This window comes from Dermacentor andersoni, chromosome 7, assembly GCF_023375885.2.
Source record: "Dermacentor andersoni chromosome 7, qqDerAnde1_hic_scaffold, whole genome shotgun sequence".
Lineage (NCBI taxonomy): Eukaryota > Metazoa > Arthropoda > Arachnida > Ixodida > Ixodidae > Dermacentor > Dermacentor andersoni.
In genome coordinates, this window is record NC_092820.1 from 37,069,577 (window position 1) to 37,083,755 (window position 14,179).

Genomic DNA, 14,179 nt, shown 5'->3' on the forward strand with positions numbered 1-14,179 from the left:
TATCTCGCTTGCGGAAGAAGGTATTCATTATCCGCATATTATCTCCTGCTATTCCTAGTGACTATGCCATATTCCCCCACTGCCTTGTCTCCAGCCTTCTTCTTGCCTACCTTGGCACTGAAGTCGCCCATCAGTATAGTGTATTTTGTTTTGACTTTACCCATCGCCGATTCCACGTCTTCATAGAAGCTTTCGACTTCCTTGTCATCATGACTGGATGTAGGGGCGTAGACCTGTATAACCTTCATTTTGTACCTCTTATTAACTTTCACAACAAGATTTGCCACCCTCTCGTTAATGCAATAGAATTCCTCTATGTTACAAGCTATGTTGTTATTAATCAGGAATCCGACTCCTTGTTCTCGTCTCTCCGCTAAGCCCCGGTAGCACAGGACGTGCCCGCTTTTTAGCACTGTATATGCTTTTTTTTGGCCTTCTAATTACACTGAGCCCTATTATATCCCATTTACTGCCCTCTAATTCCTCCAATAGCACTGCTAGACTCGCCTCGCTAGATAACGTTCTAGCGTTAAGCGTTGCCAGGTTCACATTCCAATGACGGCCTGTGCAGAGCCAGGGATTCTTAGCACCCTCTGCAGCGTCGCAGGTCTGACCGCCGCCGTGGTCAGTTGCTTCGCAGCTGCTGGGGACTGAGGGCCGGGGTTTGATTGTTGTGTTCATATGGGAGGTTGTGGCGAAGTACTGCACCAGGGTGGCCTATCCTGCTTTGGTGAGGGAGTGCGTTACCGGTTCTGGTCACCGGGATCAGGCCACACTCCAGGCCTGTTTATGGAATTTTATCAACACGCGGATTTTTTTTTAATCCGGTGGAAAATTGCGCGGCACCGGTATTCGAACCACGGACCTCTTGCATGCGAGGCGGGTGTTCTACCTCTACGCCACCGCTGCTCCTCAATGTTGACTCAATGTGTAACATTGAGTCAACAACGACGTCAGTTCCTAGTGACGACCACAGTTCTTTGCTATTGGAGTGCTTCTCAGCAGGCCACACAGCAGAATCTATTCCGCGGCTATTGCCAAAGAGGGCTTTGTTCTAGCATTTGGATAGTCTATCAACGTTCGAGGGAACTCCTCTGTGCGCGTGACGCAAACTGTGGAGTTTTCTTTCTCTTCCCGCTAACTTTGCAGAGCCCGCAACACTTTCATATTTTTTTTGTCTGAGTCACATCTCCGCTCTCGCTAATGTTTAAGTGAGCAGCTTTTCATCGTTATTAAAACTACTACAGTTGAGCCGCGTTGATCCCTTTGGTGATTACTTTTGAGAGTGCGTGGTAGAAGGAGCAGCCACGACAAGATTACGAAGCTTTGACTAGTATGTTTAAAACAATGGACGACTTGGAAAGTCGTGGGAGGCGCAACCATTTCCTTTTGTATTCCTTGGCGGATTGTAATGTCATTGAGACGGCAGCCTAGTCTGGAGAACTCGTAATAAGTCTAAGGATTGCGAAGTCTGAACTGCTTTCGTTATCTATTAAACGTGCACGGGTAAATTCTGCGAAGGAAAAAAATCGACCCATGATTATGCGCTTCAATTCTTTTAAGGCCTACTAAGCCGTACTTGGAAAAGCATTCAAGCTCAAGGGATTGAGCGTTGCTATATCTGAAGACTATTCTCGTACTGTACGCAATAAGCGAAAGAAATATATGAGCTTATGCCATACAAAACACGGAAGAAGGCTTGAAACCAGTTCAAAAATTTGATACGCTTCATTTGGCCAGCAGGCGCTTTCAGTGGGATAGTGAAGCCGGCGTTGTACGGGTATAAGCTGTATAAGCTAGCATAGCTACTATATGTAAACTAGTATAAGCTTTAAAATTATGGCGGATGTAATATATAGTGATGTTATGGCCCATTTAACCAAACATAATCTCCTAAGCCACAGCCAAAATGGTTTCAGGCGTGTTTTTTATTCGTAATTTATTCATACCACAAATGCTCTATTTGGGGTTTTACATGCGCGGTGGTCATAACAACGTCATATTTTCAAAGAATGCCTTGAACGGTGAATGACTGGAGTAGTGCGCCGCTTCAGCAGGTAGACAATTTCAGTCTTTCGCTGTTTGAACGAAGAAAGAATTAAGATAAGTGGTGGTGCGAGCTGAAGAGGGATCAACAGCCTTTGAATAGCTCTGACGGGATGAAGTACGAAGGACAGGGTTGATGTCGTTCTGGGGAAACAGCGAGTGATAAAAGTTGTAAAAGAGACACAGCATTGCTATCTTTCGGCGGCGCTCGAGGGTTGGAAGCTTCAGAGATCACTTAAGTTTAGTTACGCTAGTGTGGTAAGAGTAAAAGTGAATGAGCCTTGCTGCACGATTCTGTATGGATTCTAATGCTGTTGCCAAGTTAGATTGGTATGGGTCCCACAATGAGCATGCGTATTGCAGTTTGGGTCGAAAAAGTGTTAAATGTGCAAGAAGTTTTACTTAAGGTGGAACAAGACGTAGATTACAGTGCAGGTCACGCAGTACACGATTGGCATCATTGATAATGCTGCAAATGTGTGAGAACCGCCCGAGGTTACTCGACAACTTATTACCTGAGTACTTGTAAGTCACAGCACATACTTTAGAACCGGCGATAACGTAATTAGCAGAAATAAATTATTGGCGACGGTGGAATATAAGTACCGACGTTTTTTTTTGACAGTTATAGACATTAGCCAGTTATTACACAAAGTTTCAATGACGTTAAGGTCGGACTGCAGAGCACGACAATCAGCGTCCTTAGTAATAAAACGATCGATTATGCAATAATCAGCAAATAAACGAATTTTCGAAGAACAACCTCTCGGTAAATAGTTAATATATATTAACAATAGTGGTCCCAGGACAGTGCCTGGAGGCCCGCCGGAGATAACGGGTGATAATTTAGACGACCATTGATTAGCGTAAACGAACTGTTGACGGTTAGACAGAAAGTTGCGTATCCATTGGAAAACACACAGGTTAATATTAAGACGCGATAGGTTTAAGAAGAGCTGTTCATGAGGAACCTTGTCGAAAGCCTTTTGTAAATCTAGGAAGACGGGATCTATGGATAAGTTTTGATCAAGTCGTGAGCTGATGTCATTAACGAAGACAGGTAGTTGAGTCTCCCAAGACAAGCCTTTTTGAAAACAGTGTTGATTAGGATTTCAAAAATTCGTGGATGTTAGATACTTTACAATATGAGAATAATAATATGCTCCATTAGTTTGGAACAAACTCTGGTGAGGGCAATTGTGCGGTAATTGTGGCACAATGACGGCTATCCTGTTTTTGGTACTGGAATTACCTTACCGATTTTCCAGTGTGGCGGCACCACTCCAGATGGTAGTGATTGCTGAAAGATATGGCACATAAATACACTAGATATGTGCGCAGTGTTCTTAAGCATTTTGGAATTTATTCGATCGATGCTGACCGTCTATGTTAATTCGAGGTATTCTATTAGTTTGATGATAGCGTATGCCTCAAGTATAATGTCAGGCATGGTTGGGTGGTTGAGGCAAGGACAATCTGGGAGGTCAGTGTTGGGTTCAGGAGTGAACACGGAAGAGAAGACAGACTTAAGTACTTCAGATGCTTTATGGTCAGGAACACGGTTATTGTCGTCATCATTCAGTAATAATGGCTCACGGTTATTTGGGTAAATATATTTCCAGCATTGTTTGGGATTGTTTTGCAGCATGCTAGTAAGCGTTGTTGAGTAAAAGGTGCGTTTAGCTGTTGCAGCCAAAGAATCAAACGCCTTTACTCTGGTGTAATATTTTTTCCAGGCAGGAACGGTATCGAAATCTTTGACTTTGCGAAATAATCATTTCTGTTTATTGCTTAGTCGTTTTAATCAGTTGTTGAACAATGGGGACGAAGGTCGCTCGGTTAAAGTTATAGTTGGTATGTAAGTCTCAGTCAGCTTGATCATTTTATTTTCAATAAGCGTCCAGTTGGTGTCTGCTGTGCGCTTCGAGATATCAATAATGTACCAGCTGTAAAACTCAGTGAGTGCACTGTTAATACTCATACCTTACTCATACTCATACCCATACTCATACTGATACCTGTTAATACCTTTACCGGGAAGTGTTATTTTCTTTTTTTGCTCTGAAGTAGTTGCCAGGATAATTCTGCACGTAGTACTGAGTGATCCTTTAGGTTTTGTAGGTGTGTGACAGAGAAACACTGTCGGGATGGGATGTTAAGATAAGGTCGAGTATGTTCGAGCACTGTTAGTTTTTTCGCGTTGGAGTAGACACTAGCTGCGTCAAACCAAAGGTGAGACATGTCTTAAGAATATTACAATCGACCTTATTCGTAGACAGCGTTATGGCTGGTTCGGACAATGTCATATCAGTCAAGAGAAAGTCACCTAAGAGGAGTAGTTGCGCATGACTAAATGACGTCTTCACAGATTGTAGTATTTCGTGGAAGTGAATAGAGAAGGAAGCATCTGCGTCGGGCAGACGATAGCATACACCGATAATAATATCTAGGTACAAAGAACAGCACAGTACGAATAAAATCTCTAGAAGTTAAGTGATATCGACAATGCAGCAAAAAAGGCTGCGATGGGCAGCTATCAGAACACCTCCTCTGCATTTGCTACACGATCCCGCCTGTAAATGTCCAAATTTGGGACGAATGAATTACCTTCTGTGTTGTCGACACTTGAATTCAACCATGTTTCCGTTAGTTCGAGAAGCTTACAATCAGAAGAATCGATGAGGCTACCAAGTGCTTCGCGCTTGGGCAGCAAGCTTGTTATGTTAGTATACACAAATGATACAGGGATAATATCTCGTTTTGCGGTAGTGCCTGATGAAGTTGACAGTGCCTGATGAAGTAGCTATGAAGCTGATATAACTGTATTTGTAGCGTTATCATACCTGGTAGTTCTATTCTCCTTGACTAGTTTCTCGTACCGAAGTTTGAGAGGTTTCTGCTTTGACTTGCCGTACTAGAGTAGTTGTTTACATGCATAGCGAGTGCTAGCTGAGTCGTCTTCAGATTCGCTGTGGTTGGACCCTCTTAGTTGTTTAGCATTTGAAATAATACGTTGTTTTACTTTGAACTGCGCTAATTTACCAGTTATACTTCTGTTTCTATTAGTGCTGTATTTGGCAAATCTATGAGTGCGCTCGATATTTAAGAGGTAAAACTTGGTGTTATGTTTAGAAGTGCAATGTTCCCCAAACACATCTCCGATTCTTGTCACGTTTCCGATTCAGTATTAGCTAGGCCTAAGAGCACAAGGTTGAAAGGACGAGTCCTATGTTCTGAATCATCAAGTTGTGATCATATGTCGGAAATGACTTTTGTGTCTATATCGACCACTGTCCTGATGCAACTAACTTCGGTCTTCAGTGCAGTTATGGAGGAAACATCGTCTTCAATTTTTCTCAGTTGCCTCTTCATGTCGCCGAACATGTTATCGGTCTACAATATTTTGGTTCATATTGATTTTATTTCGCTTAGAAGAGACCCCTGACCTGAGCTTACTTCCTCCAATGCTGTAATTATGTCACAGGATGCCTGCGTAGAACAGGAACGGGTGTTAGGACCGGGATTCGATTCTACGTCGCCAGAGAGTGCAAGAAGTTGTAGGGTGACAGAATAGCAGTCACAAACTATGGTAATGTAGCAGCCTGCATTACACAGTTGGTAGAGTTTATTCACGATTTAGCTTCGGTCATTCATAAGCAGTATGTTTTGGACTGCGTTTTCTTAGATTTCAGTAAAGCATTTGATGTAGTAGCACAGAGTCTCTTTGCATCCAAATGAAAATCTTATAACTTGTTATGCTAGAATAATAGATTGGATTGCCGAATATTTGCCATTGCGGAAACATGTTGTTGCTCTGATCTTTACAATATGACCAGTTGCGTCGAGAGTTCCCCAAGGCTCAGTGTTGGGACCGCTATTGTTTTTGTAGTATATTAACGATATTTTATTTGCTATACAGTCTTCACTCAATTTCCTTTCCGACGATTGTGTTGTTTATAGGGTGGTAGATGACATTTATGATTCACAAATCCTACAAGCTAATTTGAACACTATAGCAGACTGGTGCGTGCGTTCGCATATGTCAATTAGTATAGATAAAACTGTTCATGTCACCTTCCCAAGAAAACGCGCTAATCATCCCTATAAGTACAAAAGTCATAATTTTGCTCTGAACATTAGTGAGAAATTTAAATATCTAGGCCTATTTTTTTACTTCTGACCTACGATGGAACAAGCATGTTATCTATATTGTAAATAAGGGAGTCAAGTTTTGGTATTCTTGCGGCGGAATGTTACTCCCCTACCGAGTAACCTGAAAACAATGCTGTATTTCAGTCATGTACGCTCAATAAACGAATATGGATGTGTTTGTTGGGATGCAGATATAGTTCAGCTCATAAAAAATTATAAATGTCCAGAATAGGGCAGTTAGATTTTTTCTTGATAACTACAGCCGGTAGCTTAGCATGACAGAAAGCAAACATAAACTTAAATGGCAAGACCTGAAGGACCGTAGAAGGCACGTCAGATCAATATTTTTCCACAACATTTATTATTCTAAATGTGCCATAAAGCGCGAACGGTACATCCAGACTCCGCACTATATATCAAAGCGACTTGACCACTGTCTGAAGGTCCGGGAAATTTCTTGCAGGGTGACGCCTTGCGTCATTCCTTTGTTGTTAGAGCTGTCCGAGATTGGAACAGTTTGCCACGGAGCATTGTATATATCACATCAAATGTTGCGTTTTTCCAAGCATTGAAATAATTGTTCATGTACCTAGTTAACTATGCTACTCCCCTGCTGTGATGTACTACGGGGCTATGTGGGTAACTAATAAATAAATAAATAAATATCTTAAAAAGCGGGAAAAAGACCTAGACGAGCTAGAACCACACCAACTCGCCCAGCTCTAAGTTTTGATGAGAGACAGAGAGATATACGTTTGATATCTCGTGAATGCTCATAGCGGCCGCGATAAAAACAGCACTAGGTCCTAGTGTTATCTCGTGACAGAACGTATGCACTCGGTTAGATGTCTCGCGGGTGTTTTGTAGCTGTGGTAAGACCGCCATGTAAGCGGTGCTTACACAGGTAATTTGCCACTTTGTCTCCGCAGCAGCAGAGCGACATAGGCACGAACACGTAGACAGTGCTTTCCTGACAGATCACACCAGTGGCGTATTTTACCCTGTGCTTTAGTTGTCAAGTTAAACCATTACAAAATATTTGGGCTTGTTGGAAAGTAGACATATAATGTATCGCACAGGCAGAAAAATGCGAAAACAAAAGAGGACACACCAGAAGCGCCGCTGCCACATTACCACGGTAAATGCAGAAAAAAGCGGAAGCAATTCGCGTACCAAGGTATCTCCAGACGACGTGGTTCCCAACTTCGACAGCCGCCAGCGGGCGCACGATGTACTTGGAGCGCGAGCCCACTCGGAACACCTTCCTCGACCGCCGAGTCTTGAACTGCGTGAGCAGGTACGGGATTTCCAGGGGGGACGTCTCCGGCAGGGCGCCGTAAGCGGCCGTGTCGTTTTCCCAGTACAGGTAAAAGAAACTGTTCAGCAGCACGTAACTCATCGTGCGGGGCGCGAGGCGCTTCAGCCTCGTCACCATGGCCGGCAGGCTGTCGTCCTTCCTAGGCACGGCGAACTCGTCCAGGTCGAGCACAAGGACGTAGTCGAAGTGGTTTATGCTGCGGTACACGCAGTCGTTGAGAGCTGCGAACAGGCCTTCGGTGCGGATTTCCTTTTGGGACCTGCAGAGGAGACGCACAACCTTTAGGACGGCGGAGTGCCGCATGCGGCCCAGTGTGCCTTCACTCTTTATTCCCCCTAAACAATCTATAACCACTCTCACACCAGGACATGAAGCGGATGAATACAGAATTATTGTAAATTTTAGTCATCCCTTCGTTTACTAGCTCTACGCGAATAGCTCAACCTTAACTTACAGGTATATTTACCACTGCGGTGTTACTAAAGAGACGCCACGTTGAATAATTGTGGGAAGGCATATTGGATAACGCACATGAAGGCGTAACTATTGTTGTTATTTCGGATGTATAGTAAATGTGCGTGAAGGAAAATGCCAGAACGTAGATGACAATATTATCACGTTTCCTCGAACACAATTGCGTGTTTTTCAATGGCTCATGCTTTCCAGCACCGCCATTCACAGGCTATCCGCACCTGAGGCCGGCATGCACCTAGCACAAGTTGACTTGATATGCCATAAAAATCATGAAAAAGAATTGCAGCAGCTAGGTTATAGCGGCCTCGAGGCCTGTAATATATTTCGCTAATTTTGTTACATATTCACATAAATAGTGCAGCGGGAGTTTGAACACCACATTGTAATATTAGAAACATGTGATGTAAAATAGAGTAATAAGTTCACTATATTGTACATTTCGGGTGTTGTCAAAAACAGTGCACAAATATATCTCAGCAAGTAATTTCTTTTCAATGTAAACAATTTTCTTTCCTAGATTAAAATGCGCGTAAAAGTTTCATCGTCGAATTAAAAATATTTGAATATTTAAACGCGTTTGTTGTATCTTTTATAAAGAACATGACCACGTAAAGGCAAGTTTAATTATTTCTCTCACCATCAAAAAACATATGATCGCTGGAGGAAAGCATTATCTCCCTGAAATCTGCAACAATATTTTAACAATTTCGCGCGACCCTACTTTCCTTTTTGCGAATGGTAGATACAATTAGCAATCCTTGAACAGGCATTTTCAGAAGAAAGTAATCATGAAGACTAGAGCCCGTCATTGATCACTCCAAAGTGTCCTGCAGTTACGCCAATGCCCAGCGTTATTCATGAGCGGAATGAACAGTGGTAGAAAGCCTCTATGTTTTTCGAGTAACACGTCTCTGTGCGCTGCTTTAGGCATGGTGCCACATGTAGAATAGTAAGAAATATTTAGTGATATCAAAGTATAATAGATGTGAGCAGGTAGGGTGCGTGCAGCTTGGTCTGCTGGATTGAAGCGATATTGAAGCAACATGAACATGCAAATGAGAAAAAAATACTGACGAAGAACCTACTATGCCGCAGTTGTGATCACACGCTACATAGTCAAGTAAGAAACTCCGCGCAATGAACGATGTAGCGCCTGATAGAGTCCTGCTCTCCCTCTTGAACGCTCCATCCCTACCAACCACAAATGATAGGCAGACACTATACAGAAGGAACACACTCTGAAGGACGGTGTCATTCAGTGTCACCGGGAAAACTGCAAGGTGGATTGCTGTAATTGGGTCTTTCTCTTGCATGCAAAAAAGTTATGGAAAGGAGTCAAGGCTAGGATGCGCTTAGGAGTTGACGGTAAGGGGGAAGCTTACGAACTTATCGTGATTTTATTTGTGCGCTGCAGCGCGAGACAGAACGAAACGGATTAACTCGTACGCCGGTGGATTACGCCAGTCGCAGTTGCAAAGAGGTAGCGATAATGAACTGTGTGGTATTTGTTTGCTTCAAATTCTACGGCCACCGGAAACAGGCTACTTTTTGTTGGCGTTTCTGCTTGCATTCAATGCAGTCGTCGCTTTGCTTCTTTTTGAATAACTGAGATATGGCGTATTCTTTTGGAAACTGGAACCAGCCAGCGACCTTTCGAGTTTATATAATAATACATTGGTACTAAAGTGATAGCTTTACTCAACTGGCGGCTTTTTATACAACATTCTACATCGCACCCAAATTAGACGAGCCGCTTATTGTCGCCCACTGTTTCCTACTAAGAAATTTTTAAGGAAACACTGTAAGTGTTGACATTCTATTGCAATGATACGTTCAGTTCGCTTTGTTTTGTATGTTACGTAGATGCTAGCACATTCACAAGAGGTTACCTGTGCGTAAATGCCCCTATATTAAGCGGTTAAATGCTCTTCAACGTATCATGCAGGTATGGGCTTAGAATGCAGCAAAGGGTAATATATTTCAGGGAGAGAGTGCTTAAAAATGCAAAGTGAAAGGCGATGGAGAGCAGAAGGGGAGATCAATATGAAAACAGTCTGATTACCTTAAGTGAAAGGCGAAAGGCAGGCATTTCTTGCGAATGCAAGACAGATGCCGATCGAATTGCGTGCTTTTTTCCAGTCTTGTGCCATCTGCTTTAACGACCCTCCAGAACACTTGAATGCGGTAAGAACACGCTGAGTGTTTTCAAAAAACTGCTGCATTATCTTCGCTACCCCATCAGGTAGCCTACACGCAGCATTTTCTGCTTCACCTTCAGTATATCACCACTATGCAACGCTCTTTTTTGCAAATATACTACAGAAGTTCACGGCTGTATACTATACCTATGATTAGACTTGATATTTCTACACAAATGCAACCGCTACAATGGTAGTTTAGCAGTTCCATTGCGCAATCATGTGAAGGTTACTGATCGTGTGCAGTCCGATAGCATCAAATGTTATCAGAACGCGCACCCATACTTACAAAGCTCGCAATGAGTGCATTTCTTTTTCTTCTGTAGCTCACTATTTCCAGATGGAGAAACGATTGCCTCCACCACCTTGCAAAGCTTGATTGAATATTTCTATTTTTTCAATTTTTCGTTTCGGTTGCAAACCGCGCGCGATATACTGAAGGGCTCACACTATCCTGGCTGTCGAAAACTCACCACAAAGTACTGACGACATAATCAAAGAGCACCGTTTTCAGGCTCGTGAAAATTACCGCTTTGTAGCACAGGTAACTGTTACCACAACCAATGAAAAACGATGGAGAGGAAATTATTCATCTATGTGTATGCCACGAGGTGAGTTCAATCTCAAGGCGTAATTACTTTAAAGAATGCCGTTGGCTAGGTACCGTTAATAGGCGCCAGTGTGGGATGTGGACGAATGTTTGAAGGGGTTATAGTTCGGAGGAGCAGCACTTGAGTTATAATAGTTCTGTAAATGTCGTAGTTAGACCCACATGCTCTGTGACTGTTCATAGACTCACTTGATGTCCAGGTTCCACGGAAGACTCGTGACAACGCTTTTTCCAATGTACACCCGTAGCAGACGCTCTACGTTGGTGCCAATGCTGTGGTTGTAGAAGAAGAAGCGGTCCACGCCGACAATCCGGTGGAACTCTACAAACTCTGCCAGCCACGATGCCCTGTCGTACTCGTAGTGAAGTGGCTTGACGCAGACCGCAAAGCGGCCGGTCGCTTGACCAGGTCTCGTCTCCAGGGGCCATACTGGTATCCAAGGGCTCCATTGCAGCTCATAGGTCTCCTTCAATCGCACGCGACTGGGTGGTGGATTGTCCGCGTCGTCCGAATAGGGACACGAGAAGAAGGCCGCGCCATACTTGAGCTTCCAGTTCTCGTTAATGGTCTTCTGTGCAGCGGCGACCACGTTGGCGTCACCGTTGGCGTACTCAAGTCTGCAGGAGATTTGGGCACCGCCGACGCTGGCGTAAGCGCCGATAACCCGAACCACCGGAACGGCGAGGCGGTTGTCCAAGTACGCCGAGTACAGGAATATCTTTAACTTTGTCCTCGGGTAGGTGTCGGTGGACACCCAGTCGCCTTCGCTCTGTGGTTGCTCCTTGAACGTGTCCTGCAGGTGCAGCCTTGCTGTTGATGATAATGACGGACTTTTTTCTCTCCGAGATAACTCGCTCTCAGGAGATGTGTTTGATATTACAGGTGCCCCTACAAAGGCAACTGTGAAATGAGTTTTCGCAGACGGTGGAAAAATCGCGTCACCTTCTTCTACATTTTGATCGGAAATACCGGAAAATCGATAAAGAGCCTGCGTCCAGAATATGACGGTGAGCACGGCGACCAGAAGTGACAAAGCCCTGATGAGCCGGAAGACAAAACCAGCACCTCTGTGCCGTTCTACTCGCCACCGTCGTGGCGTCCATCTGGTCACCATCCGGAACCGGAACTGACATGGGCTGCTGTGGTGTGAACACCGGTGACGTTTCTTCTACGGTAGCGGGCAAAGGGAGCTCCACGGCCGACTAGCACCTGTTGCGAAAAACCAGAAATGAGAATTAGTTACGTAGCGCATGAGAGCAAAAAGCTTACTTAAGACTGCACCAGTTATGAAAACACCAAGATAATTGCACACGAATGCATAGATTACTGCTTCCTATTTTTCGAAGGATACTTAATATCATTCAACATGCTTAATGAAGAGAAAATGAGACATCCACCCGTCCGTAGCAATTGCTACTAAGGAAGCCCATACTGTCCCTTGAAAGAAAAGCCCCGCAGTTGAAGAAAAATTCGTCCTGGTCTGGACTCGAACCCTGAACCACCGCATTTCCGGGGCAGCCGCTCTACCACCTGAGCTAACTAGGCAGCTAGCAGATGGCAGACTTCGCCCTGCTAGGAATTACAAAAGATGCCACCTATACAAAGAATGCAATTGAATGCGGCTCGCAGAACTCAGACATTAGTGGAGGTTATAGTGTGGGTGTGATATAACAAAGCGGGGATTATTCATCGTCTTCGTAGTCTCACAAAAGTTGCAGCAACTTCAAACAAAGAACAAGGCAAACACCCTTCTGGCAGCTGCGATCGCTCACATACTCTATGCTAACATGGGAACCCTCTCCCCTTTATATAACTGGCTCCGTCTTTCCATTTTATATTTCTCACGCCCCTCCCTTGTGCACGCTACGGAATGTACGCGTTTTTATTGCGATAGCAACTATATGGACACTCCAGGCGCATTTCGTGAGGTTTCGCCATTGACGTGAGGTTTCGTACAGAGTCCAAGGGCGGTAACACGGTCTCCGCGAGCGCTACGCTGTATGCGCGAGTGAAAGCATGCTAGGGGAGAGGACGATCGCGGCTCAAGCTCGCCCGCGCGAAAGGAACGGAAGCGGAGAGGAAGCGCGCTGTCTTGCGTGGCTGGTGGTGTGCGTCGATTTTAGGCGTGGTAACGGAAACTACAAATTTAAAAAGCTGTTTCGCTACATCCTTCTTTCCTAAACTTGTTGAAATTCTGGCCTTTTCATACTAAGGGCTCAGAGGACCGAACACAGAGGTGGTGAAAGTGAGAAAAATATAAAATGCTTTATCAGTCTTTTGCGTTTCAGCCATCATATCTGTAAGAAATCTTATAGTTTTCAGACTAATTCCTTGTGCCTCTTTCAATTCCGTTTGCTTTAATTCAGCTCCTAACCCCTGCGCTATGATGCGCGCCTGTTCTACACGACTAGCGCTCTCGGCCAGAAATTTGGCGACAACTGTAATATCCGTTACCACCTCTTTCCCGATTGGCGATGACACAACTCGACAGGCCACATGTTCTGTTTTGATGGCACGACCTGGACTGTTTAATTTAAAAAGCAGGGCTTTCTTTACTTTGTGTAATTATAAATCGTGGGTTAATGTTTTAATTGTCATAGAGCAACGGCTTCTTCCTCTCTTGGTGTATCTTTTCACATTTACGGCCAAGACATTATTAAACGCCCACCTATTCATATAGATTTCGCTACACTCATAATTATTGCTAGGCACGCGCTGACGCATGAAACGCTATTCCACCGGAGACCATCCTGTTTCCTCCCGTTACCTAAACTTTCGCGAAGCCCATCATGCAGTTTCTTCGTTTGTTCTTGCTCTCATTTTATAGCGATCGCAAAGTAAATGTGCCCATTTGAACATGGATACGCATCTTTTAGGCGGCATCACTCCTAGAAGTTGTATTTAGGGCAACGGGTACTGTGCAATAAAACACTGTGTGCTAATCCATTAAGCTGTTGCATGTATATTTGGCTCAGCATATCTTTTTAAGCGTCACAAAACGCTAACTTCTAAAACTACACGACAAAGAGCTTGTAAGCGATCAAAACGACTCTTGTCGAGCTGTGAATCACGGGTAAATACTTGAAAAGCGACAACGCGTTATATGACTAACAAATGTTACCTTACTTTAATATGTTATGCTAAAGCCGACGTGATGGCGTAGTGGTTGTGGCTTTGTTCTGCAAATCCTGAGGGCACCGGAACAAATGCCAGCTGAGGCGGCGGCATTTGGGTGGAGGCGAAAACGAAACGCACAAGTGTACCGTGCACTGGGCGCTGACAAAAGAGCCGCAGGTGGTCAAAACTCATCCGAACTCTGTTTCTACGGCGTGCGTCATAATTATATGGAGGTTTTGGCCTGTGAAACCCCACAATTCATT

The 14,179-nt window shown here is 44.1% G+C and overlaps 1 protein-coding gene across 1 annotated transcript in view; it reads right to left on the reverse strand.

Moving 5' to 3' along the window:
* Positions 1–14,179, reverse strand: part of LOC126535319 (uncharacterized) — a 123,854-nt gene that overhangs the window by 15,598 nt on the left and 94,077 nt on the right. The window contains exons 2-3 of the mRNA XM_050182214.3: positions 10,988–12,008; positions 7,372–7,775 (exon numbers count right to left, since the gene is read on the reverse strand). Of these exons, the coding sequence (XP_050038171.1) occupies positions 7,372–7,775; positions 10,988–11,913 (1,330 nt within the window). The 5' untranslated portion in view covers positions 11,914–12,008. The remainder of the gene's footprint in view (positions 1–7,371; positions 7,776–10,987; positions 12,009–14,179) is intronic.